General features: G+C 38.6%; 2 protein-coding genes across 3 annotated transcripts in view; one reads left to right on the top strand and one right to left on the bottom strand.

Moving 5' to 3' along the window:
- Positions 1 to 10,915, bottom strand: part of kif18a (kinesin family member 18A) — a 28,073-nt gene extending 17,158 nt beyond the window's left edge. The window contains exons 1-9 of the mRNA XM_079664060.1: positions 10,777 to 10,915; positions 9,584 to 9,925; positions 8,287 to 8,444; positions 8,020 to 8,124; positions 7,664 to 7,774; positions 6,956 to 7,153; positions 2,743 to 2,919; positions 2,573 to 2,647; positions 2,318 to 2,418 (exon numbers count right to left, since the gene is read on the bottom strand). Of these exons, the coding sequence (XP_079520186.1) occupies positions 2,318 to 2,418; positions 2,573 to 2,647; positions 2,743 to 2,919; positions 6,956 to 7,153; positions 7,664 to 7,774; positions 8,020 to 8,124; positions 8,287 to 8,444; positions 9,584 to 9,899 (1,241 nt within the window). The 5' untranslated portion in view covers positions 9,900 to 9,925; positions 10,777 to 10,915. The remainder of the gene's footprint in view (positions 1 to 2,317; positions 2,419 to 2,572; positions 2,648 to 2,742; positions 2,920 to 6,955; positions 7,154 to 7,663; positions 7,775 to 8,019; positions 8,125 to 8,286; positions 8,445 to 9,583; positions 9,926 to 10,776) is intronic.
- Positions 10,916 to 10,946: 31 nt separating this feature from the next.
- The window catches only part of mettl15 (methyltransferase 15, mitochondrial 12S rRNA N4-cytidine), a 37,326-nt gene continuing 26,590 nt past the window's right edge, over positions 10,947 to 21,682 (top strand). Inside the window, exons 1-2 of one of the 2 annotated variants that reach the window (XM_079664073.1) lie at positions 10,947 to 11,042; positions 12,766 to 13,017. In XM_079664073.1, the coding sequence (XP_079520199.1) occupies positions 12,781 to 13,017 (237 nt within the window). In that variant the 5' untranslated portion in view covers positions 10,947 to 11,042; positions 12,766 to 12,780. The other variant, XM_079664074.1, reaches the window with a different exon arrangement.

Raw genomic sequence — 21,682 nt, 5'->3', positions numbered from 1 at the left:
ATGGGAGGTAGTTAATCTGATTTATGGTAAAGAAGTTGATGTTTATACATCATTAGAATAAAAAAGGCGCTGCACAGATGTCCCTATCAAATTAAACCTTAACTAAGATAGTTAAGCTAATGTTGATTATATATAGTCAAAGCATTAGTATCACACCGGTATACACAGAGGTACCTACTCTATATGTGTGGCAGATGTATTAGAGTTGCATTTTTATCCTAATCAAAAAACTGTTAGACAGTATTTTTCAAACCTGATCCTAGGGTCTCAAAGCACTTGATCTTTAATCCAAGAGGTCAAACAGCCCCTCACTAGTTTAACAAGTGACTAGCTAGATTGAAAAAAAAACCTTATCTGTCATTGTGTTAATTTAAAAAACAGATAACAAGTAAGCAAGGACAAAGCAGGAATTTATAAAAAAAAGGTATAAAATTAGGAACTACACTAATTAAGCCCCTCCCCCCAAAAGCTTGATTAATTACAGACCCTGTTAATCAATATTTGAGCATCTGGCTGCTCTATTCAAGTCTACAGCGACTACAGTGCAGGTCAGAAGTAGATGTGGAAAAACTGCTTCTTGAGCTCAAATTGTTAATGAAGTGTAAAATATTGCTGTTAATTACACTAAAACATACTAGGTATGGCAAATAATGTTCTCTCTGAAGGTCTCTCCATTAAATAATGTTAGTACATTTTAAAAGAGTAGGTTACAGGGGGAATTAGACTCATGTAGATGTGCTGCTTTCCAGGAAGAAACCGTTTTCCAGGAGGTGCACATTTCGTGGGATGACATTTCATAAGAGTTATACAAACAAGTATTTTGAAAAAATCTAAATCTCAGGTCAATAAGGCATGCTGTGAGCTGATATGAACACGGTACAGAACAGTACAAGACTGTTATCAGCAGATTAGCAGAAGTGTCATTGGACGCTTACGATTCATTTAGTGAATTATGTATTTGTTTATTCGTGAGGGACAGGTACCAAGAATCATCAACTGTGCAGTTATTACAATTATTCTTAGTTTTTTGTACACTCTGGGTAGGTCAGCTGTCAAAAACCCCACCGACGCATTGTGTTGTGAGTGTGTGGGCATGGCACCACAAACAAATGAACAAACAGCAGTTCACCTTTTTCAATGTATGAGATCCACCATGATACTTACTGACTAACTGATCAAAGCACGTAGAAATGCTTTTGGTAGAAAAAAAGTTGTTTGCTTCTATTGTAGCATCGTCTTGATGGTGCTGCTCCTGGTTGAATATTACATTTTAACTTTTGGATTTTCTTTATGAAAAGGGTGAAGACAGGCTATCCAAAAACTACCAAATAATATCCATCCACAACAGCTCAGTACAATTCTCTCCGGAGCCATCAAGAGATTATGCAAACATTAAGAGGTTGCCATCATGTCTTTTTTATAGACAAATATCATTTAGGTGCAACCTAGGAGCAGACAGCATCCAGTTATGGGACCTGAGGATTGCTTCATCAATGCTTCACCAGCAGTGAGTGGTCTGAAGCCACTATACTCTGCTAGAAAACGATAGAATTGTCCTTTTGGTTGGGACCGAGTTGTTGCAGCAAGCGACGGCGGTCAAAAATCATTTACAAGTGAGGTGAATGTGAAGCATGAGACTAGGAGGTTCAGGGAGGGCCAAAATAAGTTTTCTTAATGTGGTACCTGGGTCCTTTGTAAATAGGTTGAGGGTTTGAACAATTCAGCTTTAATAACTGCTGCTTCTTATTGAAAAAAGCCATTCTAGGTAGTTGGGGTTTCTGATTAAGATACTCTATGGAGGCCTTCTTGCGGAGGTATTTCAGACACATGCTGCTGGGAGGAGATCCTGAGGCAGACCGGGAGCACGCCGGAGGGATCATATATCCCATTTGGCCTCTGATGCATTGGGAACACCCAGGAAGTGTTGGAGAACGTGGGCAGGGAGAGGAGCTCATACATCTCCCAACTAAAGGCTACTCTGCCTAGTATGCTACAAACATGAACAAATAGTGGACCAAAAGGTCACAATACAAAAACAATTACATGAAATGGAAAGCTAAAATGCAAACTTTAGTATTTGGTATTATTCATCGCAAGTCATTTAGTCATCATAATGTTCCAGTCTAATTCCAGGTCCTATGAATTAAAAAAAAAAATGCTTTGTGCTCTTCCTGCATGTATTCAGTGTTTGCATTCCATTTACAAAGTTCAAATAAATAATAGAGACTTCTAATAAAAGAGTTTATAACAGATAAAGACACAACTTATCTTTCTATGTCTCAGATTACTCCCTGAATCCTACTTTCTACATGCTTACCTTTTAAACTCTTCTTGTTTCTGGGAAGAGATGGTGGTAGAAGCCACAGGCACCATGTTCTTCTCCTCATAGTCTTTGAGTTTCTTCTTCAACTGCACAATCTTTAGAAATGCAAAAATAAAATTGAGATAGCAGTAATAAATGAGCATTGGATAATGGCAACTGTTTGAAAGAGACATTTTAAATATCAGAAAATAAAGATTTGCCAGATTTTTTGTATCATTAATTATGGTAGTGTTGGTTGTGTCATCTTACCTCTTGCCGTTGCTTCTCACATATCACTGCATACTGGCCAATGTGACTGTCCAAGCTTACAACATTACTCTTCAGCTGATAAAAGTAGAGAAAAACATGTAAAGATTAAAAATATACATCTATAGTCAAATAATTATTTCATTTATATCATATATTGCTTCGATACTTACCGATGATTTAATCTCCTTGGCCCTGTTGGCGTACTTAAGTGTGTTGTGGGTGTCATCGTAGGACTTGGATGAGGGGCTAACATTGGCAATCATAACCGTCCTGCAGTTTCCCCCCAAGGAGTCTTTAAGTAGCCGCGTCAGCTTGCTGTCCCTGTACGGTATATGAGTCTTCTTATTCTAAAAACATATGAGAAAATATAACATCAGTCCAAGAAATTAGACTATATTGGATTTTTTGCTTTATAAAGTGAACATTGAGTTCATTTAGAATCAAATCAAAAGAAAATACTGAAAATGGACATTCAATACTTCTGTCAGACATGACCAAAAGAGCAACTTTTAGGAGAGTTAGGTGCATTGTGATATGAAGAAAAACACAAGGTGCACCTTAATATGCATTCTCCATCTGGACAAGCCGCACAAGAAAAGCTTAGTCATATTACACTATTTGGTGGGGACCAATAAACTTAACAGGAAACTAAATTCAGTATGAAGTATTCATTTTAGTCAAAACAGGGAACAGCCATGGACCACAGTGGTCTGAAGTCCCCCTGTAGCTGGTCTGGGAACACAGCTCAGTCTGCTATAATGGCGTCAGATAGACTACAGCTGCTTAGGTGAGTCACAATCTCAAGGGCATAGGGATTGCAGAAAGTCACATTAAAGTTAAGTAACAAATGAGCGTAAAAGGATCTCTTTTGGGGTTAGCAGCTGTGCCTGCACTTCTCCCTGGAAACACCCTAATGCTACATCTGGATCCAAAGACCTTAGTTATAGTTCATGTCAGATCCAGGAAGATTCAGGATAGCAATGCAAATTTAGAAAACCATCTCTCAAATGTATTCTTTTAGCAATGTCTGTATCTAAAAGTAAACTGAAAAATATGTTTTGACTCCAATAGATTGGTCTGTGATGGGAAATCTGTTACAGGTTCAATGTCAAATGAATGGAAGGACCTTCAGTAATGTGAAGGGGAAGTTTTAAAGCAGCTATGAAAAACAAGCGCTTGATAAGAACCTCAATTCCACTATGCTTTAAATGGGCTTTGTCTGGTCGTCTGTCAATGATGCATTCAGTTTTTTTTTACCGACTACTCTCCATGGTCAAGTACATTTCTTTAATCATAGAAAACCACACAATATGAAGAATGTAAAAGGTTGTAGTTATCGCTGTTACCACTGCACCAGCATACAATTAACATAATCATTTGAACATAGATCATAAGTGAGGGGGGCTTTTTTTCCATTAGGAACCTTGTTAGTTTTTTGAAGTTGAGAACCACATATCCGTATTTAAAAAAAAGCAACATTTTCATTATCTGTACCATTGAGCATTTCCATTTCACTTTGGACACTTTCAGAAAAATGTCTCTGCATTGGTTTGGACATAGCATACGGCAAACAATTGCAACAAAAAACACGAAGCAGCATAGCATGAAGATGAGATTTCTCTTCACTCAAACAAGCGGCATGTCAGCCCAGACACAAGTGGGGACATTCTTTCCTATAAACAATATCCACAACGTGAATTCCTTGCCTGCCAAAAGTAAACACTGCAAGGCCAATAACCATGGGGATTGGGTTTGGATATGTAGCAAATCAAGCAGATTAAACTATGAGTTCACAACTGGAACACTTTGGAAAGGTGGGTAGAGTATAATATAAGATGGACACTATTTTAACACAAGAGTTAAGCAACCTGTTGAAGAAGGATCACATTTCAGCATGGCCCGGTACATGTGCACAGCACTAAATGCATGTGGCCTGCTTGCGCCTCGTCCCTTGAGACTGGTGTGTAAAATGAGAAGACTGCTTGACAGGTTAATGTATGCAACTGGAATGCAATTATACCCAAATACTCAGTTCACTCTACACATCCCAGGCTCTTCGTTTTACATACAAGCTAGTGCCTAACTTCATATACCTATAACCATAGCAATTTGAAAAAATAAATAATTTTGAAGTATGGCTGCTTTAAAAATATTATAATTGCTTGATTTTTACATAATTTAAAAAAGCAATATATTAAATGTTTCAAAATATTTTTTTGTTAATCATAAATAGCATTTAAAGGTGGCTTAGGTAAGTTTGAGAAACCGGCTCGAGATACACTTTTTGTTATATTCCATGGAATGCTCTTTACATCCCGATAGCAATGAATATCTTAAGCGCTTTGACAAAAAATACATAGATGTTCATCTCTGGAAGCCGTAGTACTGTAAAAAGCACGACCAATCATCTGAGCCGGCCCGGCTAAAATAACTGGATGGCCTACCTGCCTGTCAGCCTTCCATCTGTGCACAAACTTATCTCGTGCCCTCATTGGTCATGTGCGCGTTCGTGTGTGTTGGAGGAGAGGCTCTGTAAGGAAGTGGCAGATTTTTTCCGGCTGTGTATTTTCAAATTCTAGCGCACTCGAGCTGGTTTCTCCAAAATTACCTACCCCACCTTTAACTTGTTACATAGATAATCAAGCATTTGGTTCAGTCCCTATAGTCTTGCAGATGCTGCCTTGGTGCGGCTGTCTCATTTGTGAACAGACCGCTTATCTGAACTTGCAGCTGTCACTGAGGCATCTAGCAGACTGCTCCCAGCAAACAAACCAGGTGAAACCCTGTTCAATATATTAAAGAGAAGCCACATTTTTCATTCTCTCTTAATTACGGTGGCCCTGAAGTGCAAGTCAAAACAGCATTTCAGAAAACACTACAGCATTTCAGAAAACGCCAAGGCATTTCAGAAAACACTTCAACATTTCACAAAACACCACAGCATTTCATTTTATTGTAGTCTACCATAGTGTTTACATGGAGATAAGCCCCGAATTTTCGCATCGCTCTAATCGCTCGAGTTTCAGGCTTCACCGCGGCTGTCAGCTATGTTTACTCCTGTCATTCAAACAAGACACGCTGGAGAGGGGGCGGGGCTTATATCCATGCAAATAATTTGGTAGATACCAACTACAACAAAATGAACATATTTTTATGATTTAATTGTAATACGCATTTCAAAATGATGCCGAAGTAACTACATACTGATACCGGTTAGTAAAAAACATGAATTAATGCTGTGACAAGTCTGAAGACAAGACGGCAGGCGAAAAACCTTTTAGAATGCGTGTTTTCTGAATGGAGATCGGATCGACCAGGATAAACTAACCTGTAGCTGCTCCGTCCAAACTCACAACAACGTCATACAGACAGAAATAAAATAGCGACTGTATTCACCATGACATAGACAGTCTGTGGTTTGTACATGTTTAACTTTTGTCCAGTTTCTGAACAGATATGAGGAGCTGTGAGCTCTGTGTGCCAACAGCTAACAGCTGATGTTTTGGGACATGTTGTGCTGTCGGGTGCTGACCAATCACGAAGCATAATTTCTTGACTGGCAGCAAAAACAACCAATCACAGCAGTACTTCTCTGGCTGGCTCTGTCCAATCACAAACAAGAAGTGTTCTCCCTAAAGGAATACCCTTTCCGTAAAAGTTGAAATGCTGTAGTGTTTTGTGAAGTGTTGAAGTGTTTTGTGAAATGCTGTAGCGTTTTTCTGAAATGCTGTTTTGACTTGCACTTCAGGGCCAGCATACTTAATAGACAAAACGTCCACAATGTTGGTTTTCAGGGCCAGAAAACAATCAAGAATGTCTAGGATCGAGTGGGCAACCTGGTACTATGGCATAATGACCTTGGAAAATATAAGCAGTGTTTGCAAAACACGCAGGTCCTGTAAAATGTTGACGCACGTCTCTTGGCTATGATAACACCAGAGCATTCATCAGACCCAATGCGAAAATCATATGGATTTAAAAAACAATCGAAACATTGAGAATGGTAATAAAGGGATTTTTCTCTCTCTAATTTATTTACCTTATTTTGCGTGACTGTGCCTTTTCAATGAATTACCCCCTTGTGGTTTTATACCTCCGCCAACCAGTGAAGTTGCAGTTTGCATTCATGTCTGTCCAGACCAGAGGCTGTTTGAACTATAGAAGCAGTCTCTGTGACGTCACCCATAGATTTCCGAAAGCACTGAAATATAGCTCAATAAGGATGGCTTAGGCCTTCGTCTGTCTTGGCTTGACAAACAAAACACTGCCTTTACAAAAATGGGATGCAAACATGAGCAAAGAAGTGGATTGCTGACATATTTGACACATTTTTGCAACACTTTTTATGTTATCAGCATTAAATGTAGGATAATATGAACTCACCTTTGGGTCAGCGAGGGCATTGATGACATTGCCTAGGGCGAGGAGTGACTTATTGATGTTAGCACCTTCTCGTAAACGTGCCGCTTTAGCGTTGGTGGCGCTGGCTCTCTCTGAGCCTGCCAGATCAATCAGGCTCAATTTTGCAACGCAGGCATTAGGATTGAGGCTGGCCGTTTTGTCCTGCTGCCTTAAATATATCTGAAGAGAAGAACAAAGAACTGTCAATTCAAGACTATTAAGAAGTAAACAGCGATGCGTTGTAGATGTTTGCAGTGAAACAAGAGACTTGAAATACTTATGATCTTATAGACTGAAGATATTAAATGCCCTCTTGAAATTGGAGGGGTTGCAGTTAAAGTTTTGTATTTATGTTTGATCTTTTGTTAATAATTGTCTTTTATGTTCATGAATCTGCCTTTGTATTTAAATAAAACTGGAATGTACTAATGTTGTAACCCATGACAGTTTGTGGTATGATAACCACAGGTTTTACAGAACAGAAGATTCCACACAGTCTAATTATCTTGTAATCAGAGACATATTTTATGACAACACAGATGAAGGTATGTGTACCCAAAGACTGTTACTAAGAAGATAGTGTGAGGGAGCCTTTTGTTATGTATTGTTGACAAATGGCCTTCTCCTACGTAGCCGTCTATCTACAGGTGTGCATAAGTTCTCCTCTTTAATAACAATGGATTGAAATACCTGAAATACAGCATGGGAGCGCGAAGAGTTGGCATTCATGTCAGTAGGGTGCTGTGTCCTGTTGTGATTGCCAGTATCCAGAGCTTCAAGGATGTGCGCTGCAGATTTGGGCTGTATATAAATATACACAAAAAGGTAATATCAGGGATGGTTTGTGAACCAGAGAAAGGGCCATTCAGCTCTTGCAAACCGCAGCCACTGAACAGTGAAGATAAACATTAAATAGTTAATTTGCATAGCCACATTTTATAGAACAATATATTTTTATTTAAAAAAGGTATATCTTTATTTATTAGCAGATGTTATAATTCTTCCCCTGCTAATTGGGAGTGTGTATAATACATATTGCTACTAACCTTATGTAGCGTGAGGCCTTGAACAACCACTCCTTTAGAGCTGTCCTCTCTGACTGCAAGAGGCCCAATATTCGCCAACAAGTCTCTGATCTGTTCATTGTAAACCTGTAAACAAACAATATAACTGCAAATCCATCAAACTCATCCCAGGAGCTCAGTCGAAACAAAATGCTTGATTGGGTTAAGGCTCTATTAGGGATAAGAGTTAGTCTAAGTCTAAAAATGTATTTACCAGAAAAATAATAATAATAAGATTCAAATAATCACCTCAAAATATGAGAATGCAACAGTGAACTCTTTCTCCTCCTTGGCATCCTCCATGCGTTTGAATAGCTCTGTCATCGTGCGGTACATGACCCCGGGGTCATTCTGGGCACCTAACATAGTATGTGTTTTGCCTGCTCCAGTAGCACCATATGCAAACACTGCAAGTGAAAGACAAGGTTCCATGTAAGTAAAACATGCTCATAGAGTTACAATGCTTATTTAGAAAACAATAACAACAAACTTACTTGGATAGAGCATAACCACAACCTAATGTTATGTAACGTGAACAATTGAAGCACAATACATATTATATTTCATTGTGAAGCCAAGAAAAAACTGCGCTCATTATGAAAAGCTTCGCTAAGGGAATTATAACTGATAAAGAATGAAGATGTTCTAATCCGCCTATATTTGAGATTAAGCCTATAGTATGCAATACCCACAACGCAACCTGAATGACATGCTTTAAACTCAGTCACCCCCCTGAACCAAATCTAATTTAAAAGTTAATGTTGACATAGGTAAACAGATAGGTCTTTCTTTTATTTGTTCGCCCTATATTTATACCAATGAGGCTATGCTAAATAATAGAAACATCTCGTTATTTCAACAGCACTACAAACTCCATCCTAAGAATGACGCTAAAGCTGAAAAAACCCCTCTCTAAAGCAGCCTTAAGAAAAGCTGAACAATAAAACCTCATGAAGATAGGCTGTATTGCATGGCTTTAGAATCAAACTGCATTTGGTGAAGCGAGGTGTACATAATAAACTGTAAACTAGTTGGACATTGTTCCACAAGATCAAGATTTTCAGCTGATCTGAGCATCTTTCAATGGATCAATGATGGCTTTCTGAAGTGTCGGATTCTGTTTACATCAGTACACGAACGAAGGAGTCAAAATGTCCCATTTGTGCTGATTTAAAACAAAGCGTTGTGAAGTGAATGAACAGCAGCCAACAGTTCCAAATAATAATCAACAGTGTGAGTCAGAAAGCCATGTTGATAAGAAATTACTAAATAAAAAAATGCTGTGGCTCATAGCTGCATTTGAACTTCACTATTTGGTGATGCTGGATTTGAAGAGAGGCGGTCAAAAGGCCAAAATGTTAACTCCAGCAGATTAGCTGCTTGGGATGATATAGCTCACACTCAGTCGGATTCCAATAGTTCACTATATCATTATATCATTTTGGAAAAATGGCTGTTCAGTTGTTTCTTTACAGATTGGGGATGCTAATATGTTTGGCAACCAGGTAAAGCTATAACACAAAACATATTATTATTGTTGTATTACCTGTGCAGTTAAATCCATTCATCACTCCATCCAAAACGGCTTTAGTGGTCCCCTCGAAGAGGTCATCCTGGGTCGATTCCTCGCCGAAGACTTGGTCAAAAACAAACTTAAGGTCTTTGTTTGCCCTCTTGTTAATATTTTTGTTTCTGACTCTTTGTGACCCAAAACATGATGTGTCCTCTTCCTTGGGGTCAAATATGAGCATGTGGTTATCAACCACTTGGACCACACTTCGACAGTTTTCAGTCTTCTCGCTCTCAGTGGTTGGCCTCACCCGAACTACCACCCTCACATGGCTGCATACGTCACTTGCCATTGTGGTTCCTTCACATAAATGTGATGCTGCAAAACAAAAACAAAGGGTTACATTTCCAAAATCACCCATTTTAAATTTTCAACACTGTTGTAGGTTTTTTAAATAAAACTTATACTCAGTAAATCATAAATTGAGATAAAAACAGGGGGAAATGGACAGAAGACAGCAGGAGATGGTTTCAAGGGTCTGATGACAGTAAACGACCCTGTTGTAAATCATACTGTGATAAAGGTTATTATGTTTACTTTTGTTGAAGAGATTTAGATTGTGTCTTTATTCGAATTGATGGCCATTTCTGAGGCTCTTGTTTGTTGTGCTGTATAATTTTAAACGGACATACCATTTTATCAGGAGTAATACAGGAAAACATTTCTCTTTTGGACATATGTCTTTTCTACTGTAGATATGTATATAATTGCTGTTTTTTATTGTTTTATATTTAAATGTCTGAACAACAACAATGCTGCTGTAACAACATTTCCCAATTTGGGATGAATAAAGTATCTATCTATCTATCTATCGATCTATCTATAGTTAACAATGTAATACACAGATCTACAATGTCTATATGACTTGTTGGTTAACGTAATACTAACGTTATGCTTTTAACCAAGCAGTAACCAGTAACTAGTCTCAATTCACATTGAAATACAACATACGAGATAGAGATTTGACTGTTAGTTGAGTGCTGTTTAAAATGTTAACATACGTATTTGAATACACACATCACAATAGTGAACGATTAAAAGCCAACCTGCCAACGATAAGTGTGCAAGGGGTCGGATAAAGCCTGCTAGCTAACTGAGCTAGCTCCTACACAACTTCCAACGGTCAGATAGAATTGTTGTTCTTTATGTCGAGTGCAGTTATGTCTTACCTTTTGTCAGCAACGGTTATCTTTAATTACATTTGACTACAGTTAGGTTTTCAGAGAAGACACGCGTATTTCGTTTTGGGAAAGATTAACTTGCTAGGAAAGCTTAGACATAGCAACATCTCCGGTCATAGCTAGCGCAAGCGCCAATATTTTCAAAAACAAGCCATCTTCCTCTCTAAACGCTGATTGGATGTGAGACGCTGGGCATTGGATGACGCACCGGACATGCTGCTTATGGAGGCGGAGCTACTCTCTGGTCTACTACGGTAAGCTACTGTTCACTTCCAGTGGTGTAGACATGTTTCTTCGTCACAGTTCACCTTAGTTGAACATTTTTTACATGTGGATGATCCATGTCATGTTGTGTCCCTATTTGTAAATTCGTGCGAAAGTGCGTGTGGCTAAATGCGTCAACATGGTAGCATAGCAACGATATTGCTCCATCGTCAAGGGTAAAATGCTTAGCTAATGCTGATCTAATGACGTTACAGCTACTACACACATGTGATGAAGCAGCAATGCATGATTTTAAACGTTGTATTTCACTACTTATTACATTTGCATTGACCAATGTCACGCCAAACGCATACATGATTTAACTCTGTTGTGAAGGTCAGTGTGTGCATGACTACTTGGTTACATTTTCTCCATGTTGAGTCATGTGTTTTTTCCAAAATATGGGGCTTACCTGCTTCACAACGGAACTGTTTATGTGTGTTACAAAAAATAGCAACAATAATTCCGATTACACGTGTTAGTTCCAAGGAGATCACGCTGTTGGGAGCTAAGAACTACCAGTGCGTGAATTTGGGCATTTATCCATCTCAAGTAGCCATCTTGTATATTATACCTCAAATGTATATAACTTTATTCTATATTATTATGTGTTATTATGTTGTAGCCCTAATGTTTTACTTGCACACTTTTATCTCTTAGATTTTCATTTTTAATTCCTTGTGTGATTTCCTTTCATAAAACAAACATTTATTAAGCATTATGGGATAGAAATGTCAACAACTGCTTCCCCCTTATTGTTGTACATGTGATAATTAATAACCTTAGCTTGATCAAATGTGCTATTATGTCAGATGTAAGGGCACTGATAAAAAAATTGTCCATTCAATATGTTCTCTGGTCTTCTGGTAAAGGATAGGTTACCTGAAACTGAAAGATTTAATATATTTGATTCCTGTTTGGTACAGCAGGTCTAGTTCACAATCTGAATGCAATCAAGCATTGTCACTCAATATGTTATTGCCATCTCTTCAAATACTGTAATTGTTTGCTGCAATTGAATATTTTCTTTACATTTACCAATGCTATGCACAAACTTGTTAAATTCCTTCAATCCATGCAGATATGTCTACCTCATTGGAGGCATGCATCACTAGCTTAGCTCTCATTTCCAATGCATCTTGTTGCCAGGAAACACCTGAATACCTTTTAACCATTTGGCTCACTGTAGGCAGTATTGCTCATGTGGAATTCCAAAATGTTGAACTAATTAGCCAAAGATGTACTCACTCTTATTGCGGTTGTATTGAGCCACAATTGTTTGCTGTGGAAGAGTTTAACCTTCAGAATGATCTGTACCGGCATGAAATGTTTAAACTGTGATGCCCTCTTGTTTTGGTTTGACACCCCAGGTTGGAGACCAGCTGCTAATGTTAGTTAAAAATTCCCATCACGTATGCAAATATCAAAGCTACTCTGTTAGCCTGCAGCACAAGATATCTGTCAGTTTGCACAGCATGATGTAGGCCTGATATTTTGATAAATATTCCAAATAATTGCTTAGTAACTATGTAAACCTAGTCACTTGAAGTCCATAACTATCACAAATGCAATCTTTATTTCACTTTTTAAAAATACTTTACTATTAAACAGTTTTAAAAACCCTTCTCCTAATTGGCTTACATGCTATGGTTTTACTGGTAGACATGTTTCTGCTTACATCATCTCATAACTTCACTCTTGTTATCTCCACAGATCATTATAAGGATCATGATTTTCCACCTGTCTGTTCGCTCCAATCCAATGTTACGGAAAACAAATCTGGCTGTGTGGAGAGCATGGAGGTCATGCAAGTTAAGCCTGCACTCTTCTACAGTTTGTGCATCTTCTGGTACTGGTCCCCTGGACAGATCTGAAGAACTGTCTTCCGTTTCATCCGAAAAGCCTCCTCACACGCCTGTCATGCTTAAAGAGGTGCTTCATTACTTAGACATCCAGCCAGGTCAGGTACGTTTGCTTCCTTGTTATTTGAGCCAGCTTTTTGAAAGAGAGTAAATTACTGTTTGTTAAGATGTTCTTTCTAACAAGTCAAATATTCATTCAGACTAAATGAGTGCTTTGTAAAAAATATTCACACAAAAGCAATGATGTTATTTCTACTTCTTTCTTACCGTTATTGCCTATAAAATATATTTGCCCAATGTTTTATTCCCCCATTCAAACATAGGACATGTTTAGCCTTTGTGCAAATCTGATATCTGAATCTCGAGGAAAGACTTCCCTCACTGATATTAGTAAGTAATTAGGTCGTATTCGTATTTTCAGGCATTGCTTTCTGGTCTGACTCGGTTGCTGTGGTAATGGCATAGCATGCAAACTCTTACTGTGAGGTGTTTCTTAGAGTATGTCCCTCTTATGTCTGTCAGGACACTCGTCCATATATTTTCATACAACACCATTACCAACTAGAGTCTGGTTAATTTAGTAAATGCATTCTTTTATTTCTTAATTGGATAAAGAAATCAGAGTGTAATGATATAGGTTTCCAAATGTGTGCACCTTCACACCCCAGTAGTATCTCATTGTAATCTGAAAATAACAATTATAAAACAACTCATTTCTTGATAATAATTCTGATTATCAAGATAATTACATTCTGTTCACAATCTATATAACAACCTGTTGTCATAAAGGCACACATGCATTGGACAGGGTGCTGACAGCTTGGCTCTCACCTATGTACTACCAGGACAGATGGGCATGAGTCAAAAGCCTTCTGGCGTGGTAGGCAGCATAGGAGGGGAAGTGATGCCTCCCTATATAATGCATGGTCAAGACAGGTGGGGGCCATGGGTCACAACTTAGTCAGGATTTGCGCCACTGTAGGCTGTTGGCAGGACACAGGGTGCTGCGTCGCTCCTGCCTGAACTTTAGCACCTCTAAACTCCTCCGCTGCCCGCCCATTTACCAACTGTCCCAAGACAGCTTGCCAATCAGATGCTATTAAAAACAGTTTGATAGATTTTGTTTTTTTGTACAGTACATGCTGTGCACCTCACTAAATGTGACGCTCTGTAGAAATGTTGGATGGTTACATCCACAAGTCATGTTTTAAATTTTGCTTCACTGCAGATGTCTGTTAATTTATTTATTAAAATGATGACACATATGTAATATGCTGTTTCCCTGGTTCTAACTCGGCAGAGACAGCCACATGCTCTGGCAGCCTCAGTCAGGCAATCAAAATTCAGAATTTTGACTCCCTGTCAGAGCTGTCTTTAAGCAGTAAAATGTGTGGTGGCTGAGTGATGGTGTCGTTAGCAGATCAATTGCTGTGAGGAGGAAAATCTGATATCAGACAAATGCCCGCTAAAATCACAGAGGCTAGGGTGAGTTATAATCTCTATGGCTATTGTAAAATAATCACCAAACTGTAATCGCTCTTGTCAGCTGAAGCAGAGTATGTAGGAATGGAGTACTTGAGTGACGATGAGTGTCAGGGCAAATACTGTAGTTTAACTAAATTGTGTAAATGGAGCCTTTCAATGCCCTGCTGCCTCCCACAAAGGATGCACAATGTGTAAGGTAGCTAATTTGCAAATAACCATTTTGCTTATTGGATCTGTAATGATAGTGTTCCATATGTCTTTACTGGAAGCAAACATTCACATAAATACATAGGTCACCGCTGACGGATTTATATGTCCCATGCAATGGCTATAAAACAGCTTTCTTTATTATTTTGATATATTTCTGTATGAAATTGAAACTGGAACAGGATAACATCTTGATTACATGGCCCAGGGGATAATAATGTCAGACACTTGCTCCTTCACTTATGTCCAGATTGAAATATCTCCAAAACATTTTGGTTGATTGCCAAGGAAATGAATACAGATATTCATGTAACTTTAAGATGTATCCTGATGACATCTCTGTCTGCCGGATGCTCCATGAAACTGGTAGAACCTGCAACCCTTTTGAACTACAGTGAGCCATTTTATAATGATAGAGTTTAAAGAGAGGCTTTAAACATTGCTGCTGCTGTGGGGAAACACTAATATATATCAACATGTAATTCAGGTTTAGCTTTTCTTTATTATAATGTTTAAAAAACCTTTATTAAAATATATATATTTTTAAATAAAGCAAGAGGAGTCCTCCACTGGCGCAGGCTGCTTGCGTAGGGGACCTCCTCTAGAACAGATTAATGAGCCATCAGCTGAGAGTCCAGGGGAAAAACCCTGCTGCTGCTGTAGAAGGAGAAACCAGCCGCCTACTCTTACATTTCATCTCAGCACACTCCCCCTTGTGGAATTAATGAGGCCAAAGTGTTAAATCTACTTTTTTGGATCAATATCAGAGGCTTTCAACAATCAACACATTAACAGCCTGATAAAGCAAATAAAAACTACTGGTTTGACTGTTTATTTTGATTATACTTTGGCAGGAGATGTATTATTTCTTACAGACATAGGCTTGAAGATATGTTAGTCTTAATGTTGAATGAATGACACAGTTTAATTGTTCACGACTCAGCATTCATATAATTATTTGGCTGAAATGTTACATTAATCCTAATAACAGTCATATAGGTTTCCTTCTAACCCATTGTTAAATGTTAAGGATGAAATGATCTATAACATATAATTCTGGTTCACTATGTATTTATATCTATTCTACCAAAGTACTCTTGTAATTTGGAGTCTGAGGTAATCCTGAAAGTAACAGAAACATTAATGCCAGTTTATGTAGAAAGCAGGTAGTCGCTGATGTGGAGCTTGCAAACCTTAAATAGCATAAACCAGGGACTTGTGATGGCAATAGGAATCTAGCACAGAAATACAGCAAAACAGGCAAACCACAAATCACAGGTGTTGTAGCTTGTTAAGGCCGTGAACCACAGCAGACTGAGTTTAGTGCTGCATTTTTCACTTCCCCTGTTATTTGGGTTATTTGGCTGGCTGTAATTCGGACTCATGAAGAGGCACTCTGTTCCCTGGATAGATGACCACACAACACTCCACCAGCTGCTTCTCCTCAATGTTGCCTATTTTCTTTGTTAGATGCAAGATGGAACAAAAACAAATCTAATGTGCAGATGTGTGAAATGAAAAGCAGTCCACATTTGTACATTTAAAGGTGGGGTAGGTAATTTTGGAGAAACCAGCTCAAGTGCGCTAGAATTTGAAAATACACAGCCAGAAAAAATCTGCCACTTCCTTACAGAGCCCCTCCTCCAACACACATAAACGCGCACATGACCAATGAGGGCACGAGATAAGTTTGTGCACAGATGGAAGGCTGACAGGCAGGTAGGCCATCCAGTTACTTTAGCCGGGCCGACTAAAATGATTGGTCGTGCTTTTTACAGCACTACGACTTCCACAGATAGCGTTTTTTAATGTATTTTTTGTCAAAGCACTTAAGATATTCATTGCTATTGGGATGTTAAGAGCATTCCATGGAATATAACAAAAAGTGTATCTCGAGCCGGTTTCTCAAACTACCTTTAAATGTGTTTTTTTGTGTGGAATGCATAGATTATGGATGTTCAAGTAAAAATGCATCAAACATGAGTACTGTGGGTACTGAGTGTACCAGCTTATAAAGAGGGGAATATAAAGGGTTAATGTGATCTTGTCTCTTTAAATTAGTTTGAAGTCTTACAGCTGAACTTTGGGCCAGCTGAGGTGGGTGTACAGTACACAGAGCACCGTGCACTTTTGTGCAAGACTATTTAGAAACTTAACATACAATTTTATATCTATAAATTTACTCTATTTCTGATAGTCAGTTCATGGGCAGCAACATGTTAATCTTCTAATACTTTGTGTATTCAAACTTATATTCCCAGCAACGGCCAGGTGAAGTGCTGTTGTAAGTACAAGCAAATAGGTAATAGGATCTTGTCTCTTCAAATTAGTTAAAAGCCTTGCAGTTGCTGTTGGGGCCGTGCAGCTGAAGTCAAAGAATGGCTTTAGAAGTAAATATGAAGTGCATGGAGTTATAGTAGTTCAGTAACCCATAAGCTGTTGTCTTTGTGTACTTTATTTTGTAGTACTGTATAAATGCGAGAATGGCACTTTACAAATTAAGTTGTATTAAGTTTTATTTTCTACAAAATAATTTTAAACAGTTTGTCAGTCAGTGTCTTGTCAGACCTCAATTCCTGGTTTTAGCTGTGTTGGCGTTGTGAATTAACATATGAATTTTATACATAAAACAGTTAATATTATTGAAATGTCTGTGTTTATTTTTGAATTGTAACTACGATTGGTTTTATATCTGTATTATTTAAATTTAGATTTTAAATATATAGGTCACACATGCCTGAGAAGGGCATTGTGTTTGATCTGAATAGACATTTAAGTTGTCTAGTCAAAAAAGGGGAACAGTCCAGACAGACTCATTAGCCGTTTATGGTGCAAACACCTCAACAAAAATCTGTATTATCTGAAATATATATTTTTGAATTTTTCTCTGTACCAAATTTGCCACCACAACCTCTTCTGGGTCTGTGTCGTGTCTTTATCTTCTTCTTTTTTTCTTTACACTCCTTTTTGGGAGCACTGAGTAGTGAAAGAGGAGGCTGGTAAATAATTGATCCTTGTAATTAAACACTCCAGCCAGGGATGCTGGGGCTGATTGACGGCCAGATATTAGGCCCTTGTCTCGTAAGGTTGCAAGTTTAGTCTGAGGTTATCAGTGGCCAGAAGAGTCTTTCTCCCTCCCCTCCTCATTACTTTCATGAGTAGAACATTTCATAGTGGATCAGGGTGGGGGTGTGGTGTGAAGACAGTCTGGGACTTCATTAGCCAAATGGGGTGCCTCAGTCTACAGAGCGCCAAACCGTTCTGCCTTGCTGAGCAGACAACCCACCACACGGTCCTGTAGAGCTGTTCTAGCCCTCCCGTCTTACAAATGCTTCAGCTTCTGTTTAAACAAAAGTCAACTTTAAACTTAACTCAAACCAAAACGTTTACCTAACCCTACCTGAAAAGATGATGTCTATTATAGTAGTGCTCAAGTAAGGCTCCCTACTTCCAAATTATATTTGCTCACCATTCAAGTTTCTATAATTTATTGCATTCTATTTAGATTTAAATTACTGCTTTATTTTATTGCTATCTTGCTATATTTTTATTACGTTATCTGTGTACTTTTTTAGATTTTTAATTTTATTTGAATGTATGCACCAAGACACCTAGTCAAATTCCTCGTACGTGTGAACCTACCTGGCAATAAACCCTTCTTTCTGATTTCTGATTGACTACATTGCTTAGAAACCTGTTAATCACACACAATTACAAACACATTGTCAACAAAAGCTTAGACCCCCTAACATTTAATTATTTCCCAAAAGTTGCGCAACATTAATATTGAGATGTTTGTGTGACGCATGTGTGTATCTGTGTGTGTGATGTAAATCATGAACATTACATTACATGGCATGGTACAGGAGTAGAGATTGCTGTGACAACATCAATTACTGAGAGTTGTATTTGCATGTAGCTTTAATAACAATTATTGAAATTGTAAAACTGTATTGTAAAGCACATATCGCTAAACTTAATAAAATTGAACTGGAACCGATCCTTGACGCTGAATTTAAACTATTACAGCAGATTTTATTGCAATATTTACATTTGTTCCCTGTGTGTGAGTGTGGGTATGCTAATTAGATACATGCCCTGTGGACAGCTGGATTTAGATGACTCATTCTTGCAACACATCCTCAACTGGTGTCTGTGTGAGGTCCAACTGCATTATCTCAGTGGTCTTTCTATTAAAAATGTTCAGAATAATGACACAACAACAAATTCACACTCAGTCTCATTATTACACTTACTGTTTAGATACATTTAGGTTGTTATTTTACTTCTTATTTTTCTGGATGATTCTTGTTTTAATAAATGGTTGTACTTGTATTCATTTGACTATTTAAAAGATGGATTTTGGCGTTCTTTTTGTAAAACTGAAAGAAAGAATAGTGCTGCAGTCAAATGTTTGTCAGACATGCTTCCTCTCTTGCATGAAATTGAGTTTTAACAGGCGTTCTCCTGCGACGCCCAGCCTCACTTATAAGCGCTACAACCAGGCTGCAATATTATAAACATGAGAAATGTGTGATGATGCGCGTGTAAGCAGTGATGTTGATGAAAGTGTCCTGATCGGCAAACATCAGCCAACACACACTTCCTTTTTGTGCAATGTCATCAAAAGGTTGGCCCATTTCACAAAAAACGATTTGAGAGCACCGCTCACACTCAGGTCGCAAATGGTGGCCGCGCCGCGTTTCACAAAAGATTGTTTCTCTCAAATTGCAGACACATTTGCGAGTCCTGCAGGGCTCTCACCTGCTCATGAGCTGCAAGTATGGCAGTTGTTTTCACGATTGAAAGAGGTCAAAATTAACAGGAGGAAATGATTTAATGTTGTAAATGTCAGCTTGCACATGTGCTAAAACTGGGGCCCTCGCTCAACTTTTGACACAACGCAATGCAATGTCATTCTGAAAGGTTCTGCGTCGGTCAGTCGTAGCGTGAAAGTTACATGCAAACGGGGTAATTCTACTCTACCCTTTTTGTCAAGACAGAGGTGAAGATTATTGCCGTGGAATTTCCAGTTGTAAAAAAGTATTTTTTAACCTGGGTCTTGTGTCCGATTTAAACTAAAGTAATTTAAAACAGGTGTGATTTCTCTTACTGCCCTTTCTCAGCATGTGTTCCTGCATCCTAATGATCTTTATTAAAGTGCTGTTGCTCATTTTTGATAAAAGTCAGTCTCAGTGACCTTAACTGTGTAACCAACATTATCTATATTCCCAGCAGCATCCAGATGAAGTGCTGTTGTTCTCAGCTGGAGTGCACCCTCTCCTTGCCTTCTCTGTTTCCTGACTAATTTGGTAGGGAAGAGCATGTCCGCTCGACACGACATGACACTACTGACCTAAACCAGTAGCAGAGATTTTCCTCGCTTCCTTCTCTCTGTTCCCACACCATGTTCAACTCCACATTGTAACAAGTGTCCCTTTTTGGGCATGCTGGTTTTATATAAGCTATAACAGCAGGAAACGTGCTTAAAAATAATTGGTTCTTTCATGAAAACAATAATCATCAAACATTTTTTCTCATCAATAATTTGAGGAAAGGCCTTTGAGGACCATTGTATAATTTCTAACATTAAGTACCCGGAGGCTTGTCAATTATTTTGGCAAGATACCACCCTTGTACAGTGTGCTTTATAGGCCAGATGTGCTTTGGCTCACAGCACCTTCACCTCTTGCTGATGAGTACCTAAAGGAAATATATTCAGTCTGGAAGCAGTGCTCGATGTAGTAAATCTTAGACTCGCTGTATCAGCAGCAACCTGCTGAGAAGCAGACCTATCACACAAGCTTCTGTACCCTCCAGGCAACCTCAAACTCCTGAGACTGACCACTACACCCTGAAGGCTAAAAGACTGATGTCAGGGTTTTAGGGGTTGGGGCCTGATGTCTAAGTGAAAACTCAAACTCTGACCGTTGCTCATTTCCATCCTTACAAACTACACTTCGGTGCCAGCTCAGCAATGGACAATATGACTGTATTGACTGTGGGACAATTTGTAAACTGTTGTACAGTAAAATGTTAGCCTGTTTGTAGGTCTCTCAATAGACATCTATGATGAGCGTTGTAGAAATGTTAATGGGAATGTCATTGATACTGAAACAAGAGTAAAGAAAATATAAGATGGTCTGGTAAGCTAACATTATCTCTTGTCTGTTTAGTGTTCACCACATTGAAATGGGACGCACTCTGCGGCCATTACATTACCACTGCTCTACTATGAAGCTTCCCTCAGAGTCCAACCCCTCCCCCAAGCCACCTCCACTGCCCCCACCCCATTCTCCACTTCCTTTCATTTCATATTGTATTGTCAACCCAGTCTTCCAACTACTGGAAGCATCTTCTTACTTAAATGCCTCTAGAAGTCTTTTCCCTATTACCATGCCTTCCACCACGAAGCCTTCATTTAGCTCGGCTCCTCTTTGCACTCCCTAATGGACTTGGCCCTGTTCTTCTTTTGTCTTCCTTTAGTACCATGAAATTCACCTTCAGGAGAGGAAGCCATCCTTCCTGATGCTTCTTTACATTTTGTGAATATAGTTAGATGATTCTACCATCTCTTTTCATTTTCACTTCTGCTTTCTTTCGGGCTTTATATAGTTTGCATTGTTTCCTCGGCACACTGTATTGACAGTAGAGTCACACTGAAGAGAAATCTTTCAGAGCAGTGAAGAAGAGCAATGAAGCATGTAATCATTTTGAATAGATCCACTGCATCATATTTGACCTTAATTCTTGTTTCCTGTTAAAACAAAGACATAGCCTTTTGGCACTTCTGTCACAATTTGTAGCATATGCTTCCCACTGGAACTTGTATTTAACAAGGACACATTTGTAAGCATGTTAACATAACAGCATGTAGTCAGACAACGGTATTGAAAACAAAACGTTTCTATTTAAAGTTGAGACACGCCTCTTAAAAAGAAAACACAGAATTGGTAGTTGAATGCTTTAAAATGGTCTATGTTTACATTAAGTGCTGGAGTTAGTGTGACGTACAGGACAGCAAAATGTCTGAGGAAGGAGTGGCAATATACAGCATTTCCTTTGAGAGATGAGAG

The sequence above is a fragment of the Notothenia rossii genome (assembly GCF_949606895.1).
Source record: "Notothenia rossii genome assembly, chromosome: 2".
NCBI lineage: Eukaryota > Metazoa > Chordata > Actinopteri > Perciformes > Nototheniidae > Notothenia > Notothenia rossii.
This window is presented reverse-complemented; position numbering and strand designations above follow the sequence as displayed.